Below are 9,923 nucleotides of genomic sequence, written 5' to 3' on the forward strand. Positions count from 1 at the left end.
TAATGTAGAAAATTGTTTTTAGTTTATATTCGTATCAACGATGAGTGTTTTCATTTGGCATTCAGTTTGGTTTCACTATAATCAAAACGATTTAGAAAATATACGAATATATTGCTTTCTGTATGTTAATTTGTCCTGTTTTGAAATATTTCAAGATAAACTTTATACTTATTACGCTCTTCTTTCCTTTTGTTATCCCTGCTATCATTAATAGGTTTTCACTGTTTTTCATAATCATAACAAGTTAAAGCTGTGTTTCCTAATTCAAATAAGAAGAAATAACCAAAATAAAATTTAAGGTTTACAGAATGGTCGTTAAAAACTAATTTTGCACGAAATGTTACTCGTGCGTTTCGTACATGACAGTAGGTCCTTAGCTTTTCCCAAAGATTATGTATACCATTTCAACATTGGTGTAATCACCAGTGATTTAGAGGTCATATTGTCAAAATCCTTATAGAATTATTAGTGAAAATTTTAGCTTCTACTTAAATTTTGATGTGGGGATCTGAGTTGATGATAATTTCGAGTTTTTCAATGGAATACAATTTAACAATGCCAAAATCTTTTTTCCCTGCTTGTATAATTATTTTTGAGGTTTTATCAAGCATGGTATAAGAACAAACTACAATTTTTATTCCAGCTATTTTGCCAAAAACATAATATTCATATAATACCAAACGTATTTTTTTGTCTCCAACTGTTGCAGATAAGCTTCTTGAGAAACTTTATAAAACCGTGGGAAACCTCAATCGGCTATTTCTGTAATAAGTCTATAGGCTATAAGCGTTCCTCTTGATTGGCAATCTTGTTGTAAACATGCCACTTGGAGAAGCTCCAAAACAGTGTTATTTCGCCATGTGACATTTGTTCTTTGTATATGTAAAGCATTTCTTTAGACTGTGTATAACTAATTAAAATTCTTTATAAAAATAGAATAACAGATATTACTGCCTACTTAAGGTGTGAAGAAATTACGCAAGAAATACTTCAAATTTACATTCAATTGTTTAGTGTTTTAAAGCTCATATAACGTAAGAACTAACTGCTACACAAACATAAATTTACAGAACTACCTATTGATTTACATTGAATCGAATCAATCTTATTGTGATTACACAAACATAAGTTTACAGAATTACCTATTGACTTGCATTGAATCGAATCAATGTTATCAAGTTATTGTGATTACATGCTGCTATTGCTGATAGCATCTTGTCCTACTTATAAGTACTTCAGAGAATGACAGCTGAAACAAATCAGCATAAGGTACAAAGAGACCCTGACTGTCATTATTCATTTCTGTCAAACTGTTTGATTAATAAGAAATAAGAATGTTCACATTTCTTTCACGATCAATTTTCCTTTTCCACGCTATCCTGCATAGTATGCAGTTTCGTGTTTGCTACAAGATCAACAGCAGGAGCTCCATAACCACAACAAACCAAAAAAATATAAAGAAAATCAAACGTTATTTTAACAATGGCGAACTTTCATCGGGATATACCTTACGAATTATGAGAAAAATAAGAAACCCGCTTCCTGTACTATTAAAATACATACAACAAGGAAACCGATATAAAAGAATCAAGATTGAATTTCTTCAGTTAATCAATTTAACAATAAACATACTCAGTTAAATTCTCGATTTTTAAATTAATCTTTATGCTAAAACTACATCTTTTACATCTTCCCTGGAACGGAATATAATTAGTATATCTTGACCATAATTAAGGAATCCAAAACGTTGCTAAGAATGCTTAAAGTTATAAAAATTTAATATCTACAATACAAAAAGCATATAGATGAGAAATTACCCAACAATTCATAAAAAACTCACAACTATACCGATGAATATAAGATAGTATACTTAATGCAATATCTTATTAATACGCAACCTTAAAATTTCATTATTTCCCTGGGTAAAATATAGAAAACAACTTATCAAAACTGAACAGCTACCTTTTAAGTATTCTTTATGATCATTAAACGATCAACTATCTTGCAACAATTCTATTTAAGTTTTAATCTGTATAATAGCACCTAGATTTCCCATTATTGAATAATGAAAACATACTGAGACATAGGTAATAGGTAGTACAGAAGCATTTTTAAAGTAATAGGTTTTTCTGCAGTTGTCTAATAAAATGTAGTTATAAATTTACTCTAGATTATATCTAAAAAGACTGAAACATACAAAAATTGAATACTAGAGAAAAATATGAAGACTGATATCAAGCACAGTTTAACAAATCATGTACTACAGTTTAACAAATCATGTACCACAGTTTAACAAATCATGTACTACAGTTTAACAAATCATGTACTACAGTTTATCAAATCATGTACTACAGTTTAACAAATCATGTACAACAGTTTAACAAATCATGTACCACAGTTTAACAAGTCATGTACCACAGTTAAAAAGTCATGTACAACAGTTTAACAAATCATGTACCACAGTTTAACAAATCATGTACCACAGTTTAACAAGTCATGTACCACAGTTTAACAAATCATGTACCACAGTTTAACAAAGTTAAACTGTGGTACATGATTTGTTAAACTGTGGTACATGATTTGTTAAACTGTTGTACATGATTTGTTAAACTGTGGTACATGATTTTTTAAACTGTTGTACATGACTTTTTAACTGTGGTACATGAAAGTCATGTACAACAGTTTAACAAATCATGTACCACAGGAAGAAATAAAACAGTGTATGTATGATAAACAAAATACACTAAAATTGACATTTTTATAGCCTTTTGATTTTACTATTTTAAGGCAACTTAACAATAAAGCAGTTGGAAATCAACCATGTTTTACCTTTGCATAACTAGAATAAACATATATTTATTGGAGTATCTTCAGGTATTTTTTATTTCGTATAGATATCCTGCAATTAGCCAGCATTCTTGTGTAAAGAATGTTGATATTTCTAAGTCTTGCTTCAATCTCGCCTCGCTCACGTTACATACAACACTGAGTTTTTCATAGAACTTATATATACTTCACCATGCTTCCCTATTTCCCTGGGGCACGAATCATGCCCATGTGAATAAGTGGTACATAGGTTTGTAGAATTTAGTATGAACTGAAAGTTAATCTCTTCTTGGGTATTAAGGTATGATCATTGACGCAATTAATCTACATTGTTGAATGCTTCATAACAGTGTGAATACATACAATCTGTTTTTCCTTTGTTAGATGAAGACGTTTACCTCTTCTCTTCTCCCGCTAAAAGATTGCTCTGATACGACTTTATATTCCAAGTATACATAGGAAAAACACCAGCTAGTTTTTATTCTCATCTGGATCTTTCATATATTTTTTTTCTTTTTACACTTATAATATTTACCTGTTGTAACCAGTTTTGTTTTTTCAGGAACTTCATAATAACTCGAAACTTATCAAATGTTAAGTTGAATATCATCCTATTTTTGCCTTTTGATATATAGAATCCTGCAGGAGTATAAATAAACGCATCTTTCCATTTCTATGCATATTATAGAACTAGGGTTTCCAGAATACAGTTTGGTATCCTTATTTTCAACGTGACTGGAATAACATTTTATAGAACTAGGGTTTCCAGAACGCAGTCTGGTATCCTTATTTTCAACGTGACTGGAATAACATTTTATAGAACTAGGGTTTCCAGAACGCAGTCTGGTATCCTTATTTTCAACGTGACTGGAATAACATTTTATAGAACTAGGGTTTCCAGAATGCAGTCTGGTATCCTTATTTTCAACGTGACTGGAATATATACTCCGGACGATTTCTCAAATATACCCAATAAAGTATTATGGAGTTCTCACCGGAGGCAATTTCTCGTTTATACATAAGACTATATGTACACGTAGAAGTATATATCCTAAACTTTTGATAAAAATCAGGCCTATGTAATGCAGTCCAATATTTCAGTAATTTATTCTAACCTGAGGTTCTTCAAACATTACGCACGGTTTAGTTGCTACTACTTGGACAAAAATAATGACCCGTGTAACATTACACAACAATATAGATCATTGTTACTAAGATTTTCTCACTTATCAATCACAGTTATTATATTAATTGTCCTTGTTATCTTTGAAGTAGCCTGTTTAATATAAACAAAATGATAAGTAGAACTGTAAGTACATAGGAAGCTAACTACCTCGGTACAGTCAACAATGTACCGTATTGAAATGATTATAAACTATATTGTAAAAAAGGGGCTTTTTCAAAGAGCTGTTGCAGTTTAAAAAATGTTGAATGTCGAAGGAAGCTTAACTCAATCTACTTGTTTACCTTTGACGCTATTCATCCGCTTTAGGCGTACCAGACCCTGTGGCCAACTGTTCTGTTTTTAATCAAACGGATCACACTTTTCGAGTTCAATGCAAGCCAGGTTATGACGGTGGCCTCCGACAACATTTTATTATGGAAGTGCATGATACCGCTTATCAACGGCTCCGAGCCAATATGACTTCACCAATACCAATTTTCCTTGCTCGTAATCTTCCTTCCTCTGCAAGCTTTCTGGTAGTGGTGTATTCTGTGAACTCCAAAGGAAGAAGTCAGACTAAGGTACTCACAGCCAAAACTATTCTTAACCCAGAGACTCAAGCCCATAACGGTAAGATGATGAGTACAGAGTTGAATAAATACTACTATCCAAAGATAAAACCGGAAACATATGTAAAACTATCAATGTGTTTGAAATATCAATCTCTCTATCCTACATATATATAAATGTGAGTATTTGTGTAGAGAGAGAGATATATTCAAAGTAATTTTCTAACATATACATAAATACATTTATTTAAGTACAATTCACTGCTTTGCAATTCTAGTTAAAACTGATTTTCCAGATAATGATATTCTAGAGGATGGCGTATACATTATTGATAACAAGAATGGTTTAATATTTACAACATCTGTTCTAATTTTTACAAATATCAATATATATAAATTTCTTTCATTACTTCTTTTATATTATACATTTATTTATCTTAGTATCTGTAGTAGTCATACTGCAAAAAAAAGCAAGAATGGATTAATTTTAGTTTTAATTTCTGTTTTGTTTTAATGCGAAAATGTATTTGATGAAAATTCAAAATAGCTATATTAATTGACCCTATTTATAGAAGCAAGAAGTTATATAAAATCTAGTAAAAAAAGTAAAATCTGATATGGCCTATCAAGATCGTGTGGTGAGTAGCAAGTAGAACCCAATTAGAATTTCAACGATTGTAAGACGTTTATGAACTTATTAAAGCTGGCCTCGTAAAACGCTATCAAATTCTCCGATCTTTCATTAAGTCTCTCTGGGTTTACTGTGTTATAAGTGTCACAAATAGTGTCACACAAATGCATGGCTATACGGAAATGCTGTTATGAGATATGTTTAAAGGTATTCAGTAACGTGTCTCGTTTCTATAGTTAAAGTGCTTACTTTAAGGTGACTTTAATTGGTGTCCATCTTCTGACCACAAGCAAGTATTTCTAAACCAGTGGAAATATACTGCATCATAAAAACTTTTTCTAGTACATCTGTTTCTTGTTTCTATAATTTATGTGCTTCAGAAACCTGTCTTCTTCCGTCAGTGGCTCAGCGCTAAGTCTGAGGGCTTATGACGTTAATAATCGGGTTTCGATATCCGTGGTTGGCAGAGCACAGATAGCCTATTAGGGCTTGACAGCAAACAAGCCCAAACAAAATTAAAAAACTTTGATACTTGGATATAAGTTAGTATAATTATATAAAGTATGTAATATTAGTGTTTGTGTATGTCCGTTTTGGAGAATAAATAGAATAGGGAGCAAAAAGCTAAAGAAGCGTAAGAAATATTCAATGCTCATTCTACTATAAGTAGTTATAAAAATGTCAACTTCTTATGACAGTTAAACACACACTTTAATTTTAGATAAACTGTTTTTTGTTAGAAAACAGCAAAGGGAAGCTTTTCTTTAGTCCTGTCTTGGTGGTGTTGATTTCCCTGGCGGTTGGACTAATCATCATAGTCATAATAGTCGTTCTGGTCGTCAGATGTAGACAGAGAAAAGGTAAACTCTTAATGTGATATTATATTTTCTAAGTTATATAACAATCTCAGTTTTAAAATTTATAGTCTGATATATTTTATTAATTTCCTTTTACCTGAGATAGAAAACTTCTTTTCCCGTTCATTGTGTAATATTTATTTCTCCTCCTAACGCTTGTTTGTTTCATTGTTGGGTTTCGCGCAAAGATAGAAAGTGTCGGACACGAGCGAAATTAGCTATTCGACTCAACCCATACCCAGCTCTTTGGCTACTCTTGTCAGAATGGATAGTGGAATTTGACCGTCATTCTTATAACGTCTGCAGTGAACTATCTGTCTTTATTAATTTTTATCTTATTTTGCATTTAGTAAAAGTAGAGACATATTCTTTAAATAAAACTGAAGAAAAGTAAATACTTCCTGAGACGTTTTAGTTAATGTTAATTGGTTCGTAATATTCGCAATATTCACAATTTTGAATAATCTAGAAATATAAAACCTTGAAACTTCGTTTTCTAAGCGTATTTTAGATTTGAGCTTCAGTGGTATGTATAATGCCACATTTGGTTTGAGCATACCTTAAAACTGTTACTGAGCTATCGAAAAGGTTATTTAATTGCATTTACTTTCGAGACTCCACTTTCTTGTAAAGTCTCTTAGTATTTTCAGAGTTGTCGCTTGAAGCAGAACTGTTCAAATTATGATTGTTTTTTCTTTCTCTCTGTAAGCAACAAGTTTCAGCGAAATTTAAATTAGAAAAATTCATATATCGTTTCAGCATTTTTTATCAATAATTACTACCTAAATAAAACCACTCGTTTGGTTTTTTAAACAGTTTATTATTGATAAAATACAGACTACATCGTTTTCATTGAGCCTCGTTTCAGTTTTTATTATTTTGTGAAGCCTATCAGTGAAACAAGAACTGTAAATATTTCTTAATTATTTACACAACACAAAATAAAAATATTACAAAGAGCTAATGTATAAACTTCGTAAAATACGTATGCATAATACTTATTAATATTTGATTTAAGTAGCTTGTTTGTTTATTGAATTTCGTGCAAAGCTACTCGAGGGCTATCAGCACTAGTCGTCCATGATTTTTACATGATAGATTAAAGGGAAGGCAGCTGGACAACAACACCCACCGCCAAACTCTTTACCTACTCTTTATCAACAAACAGTGGTATTACCCGTCACATTGTAACGCCGTATGGTATTTGAGTAATGTAAATGGGAATTACGAAAGCAAATAGTGAGAATATGCAAATAAAAATACATTTGGTAAAGTCTTAATTCTTCTTTGTGAACATAAGTCGGTAACAGTTTCATTAGTAATTGTTATCTTTTTAAAATATTCAATTTTGTTTTATTTTTTTAGCTTAGTACAGACTTTACCTTAAAATAGTAGACTACTATTTCCGCTAGTTACATCTTGTTTGGTTTCAATTATTTGGAATGATGGATGAATAAATATATTATGATAGTATTATTTTCTCAGTTATGTAGTTTCGCTAAATTTCAGAAACACAACTGATTTCAAGATATAATGTTTCATAGTGTTTTACCATTGTATGAATTAAAAATTCCAACTTAGTCTAATAATGAAAGCATTTATAAGTGTGTTGATTTGATGTAAATATACGAAAAATATGTATTTTTTTATGATAGAAAAGTGGAGAATATTTTTGATAATTGAAAATTCTCTAAGTAAATCATCAAAATTCGTAGAGATCAGTTAGAAAATATTATCAAAGACAACTAATAATAATCTCTGCAGTGAAAGAGGCTCAGTAATAATCTCTGCAGTGAAAGAGGCTCAGGTTCGACTTAAGTTCGTAACAGTCATTTTAATGCACTTATCTTACCAGATATTGATTGATTAAAAGAAAAAGTAGAAAAAAGAATGTTAATTTGGCTTTACATCTATCTCTCATTTCATATGACATACGTAAATATATGTATACATACATAAATACGTTAGTTTCTTACAAGGAGTTCTATCAATAGATGTTTTTCTTATGATAAAATGTTAAGTTTTAAAGAAAGCGCACCAATAAACTAGCGGAACATTATTATTGAGCAGAAACTAATAACTGATGTATTATTTACATGTATATTAGAATTTAATGATAATTATTCAAGTATATCCAAATTTTAACAAATAACCTATTCCGTTTCAGCTAACTATCATTACTTTATAATTGTTGCCACGAGGTAGCAGATAGTAAGTGCATTTCCAATTAACATTGTCGCAAAACATGAGACGAATTAGAATATTCATCTTTGCAAGTTATCACCTGCATTTAAATACACTTTAACAAATCAAGTGTTTACATCAATTGTTTTTCGGTAATTGGGTATCTGAAACAAATTAGTTTTATGTTATATGAAAATAGAACTATTTATAATATAGAGCTGAAATGTCCACCTCATCAGGTTTTTTTAGTAACATAGAGCTGAAGCATCCACCTCAACAGTTTTTATATCGTAGACCTGAAGCATCCACCTCAACAGTTTTTTATATAATATAGAGCTGATGTATCCACCTCAACAGTTTTTATATCGTAGACCTGAAGCATCCACCTCAACAGTTTTTATAACATAGAGCTGAAATGTCCACCTCAACAGGTTTTTTAGTAACATAGAACTGAAGCATCCACCTCAACAGTTTTTATATAATATAGAACTGATGCATCCACCTCAACAGTTTTTATATCATAGAGCTGAAGTATTCACCTCAACAGTTTTAATAATTTTGAGCTGAAGTATCCACATCAACAGTTTTTAATAATTTTGAGCTGAAGTATCCACCTCAACAGTTTTTTTATATAATATAGAAATGATGTATCCACCTGAACAGTTTTTATAACATAGAGCTGAAGCATCCACCTCAACAGTGTTTAATAATTTTGAGCTGAAGTATCCACATCAACAGTTTTTAATAATTTTGAGCTGAAGTATCCACCTCAACAGTTTTTTATATAATATAGAGCTGATGTATCCACCTTAACATTTTTTATATCGTATAGCTGAAGTATCCACTTCAACAGTTTTTTATATAATATAGAGCTGAAGTATTCACCTCAACAGTTTTTATAACATAGAGCTGAAGCATCCACCTCAACAGTTTTTAATAATTTTGAGCTGAAGTATCCTCAACAGTTTTTATATAATATAGAGCTGATGTATCCACCTTAACAGTTTTTATAGCATAGAGCTGAAGCCTCCGCATTAACAATTGTGTAATAATATAGAGCTGAAGCATTCGTCTCAACAGTTTTCGTAACATAAGGCTAAAACATCTGCCATAGCAGTTTTTAATAATATAAAGCTAAATAATTATTTTTTTTTAGTTGTAAATCATCTGATTACTTTCATGGATACTATTATGCCTACTACTTGCTTCCACTATGTTATATATTGTTATTTAGGGCCAAAGAAGTAAATTATGACCGTAAATTCATATAAGTAAGTTTCAGAGTAATTAAATAATTTTCTTGTGGCTAAACTTTTGCGTGAATAGTTTATTGCGTTTTTTAGCATTTGAACTGATCGTGAATTCAAGCAATTTCAACAGTTAGACAGCCTAAAGTGGTCGCATCATTTTGCGTTTCGGTTAAAACATGAAACTTGCGCCGATTAGGAATAAACACACGGACGAACTTATTCATGTACATTGTACTTCTACATTGAGAAGAAAAATAGTAAATAGGAAAAAAACATAACTGTAAAAATATTTTATAAAACTGATTTAAGTGCTGGAAAAGTCCCATCATTGAAACGTCATCGGGGACAGAAGAAAACTCCAACTATTATTGTTTGTTTTTTGAATTTCGCGCAAAGCTACACGAGGGCTATCTGCGCTAGCCGTTCCTAATTTAGCAGTGT

The 9,923-nt window shown here is 31.0% G+C and overlaps 1 protein-coding gene across 1 annotated transcript in view; it reads left to right on the plus strand.

Annotated features, from left to right (window-relative positions):
• Positions 1-9,923, plus strand: part of LOC106464754 (hemicentin-2-like) — a 53,069-nt gene that overhangs the window by 26,629 nt on the left and 16,517 nt on the right. The window contains exons 7-8 of the mRNA XM_013924911.2: positions 4,319-4,621; positions 5,932-6,051. Coding sequence (XP_013780365.1) covers positions 4,319-4,621; positions 5,932-6,051 — 423 coding nt within the window. The remainder of the gene's footprint in view (positions 1-4,318; positions 4,622-5,931; positions 6,052-9,923) is intronic.

This window comes from Limulus polyphemus, unplaced genomic scaffold (assembly GCF_000517525.1).
Source record: "Limulus polyphemus unplaced genomic scaffold, Limulus_polyphemus-2.1.2 Scaffold1735, whole genome shotgun sequence".
Lineage (NCBI taxonomy): Eukaryota > Metazoa > Arthropoda > Merostomata > Xiphosura > Limulidae > Limulus > Limulus polyphemus.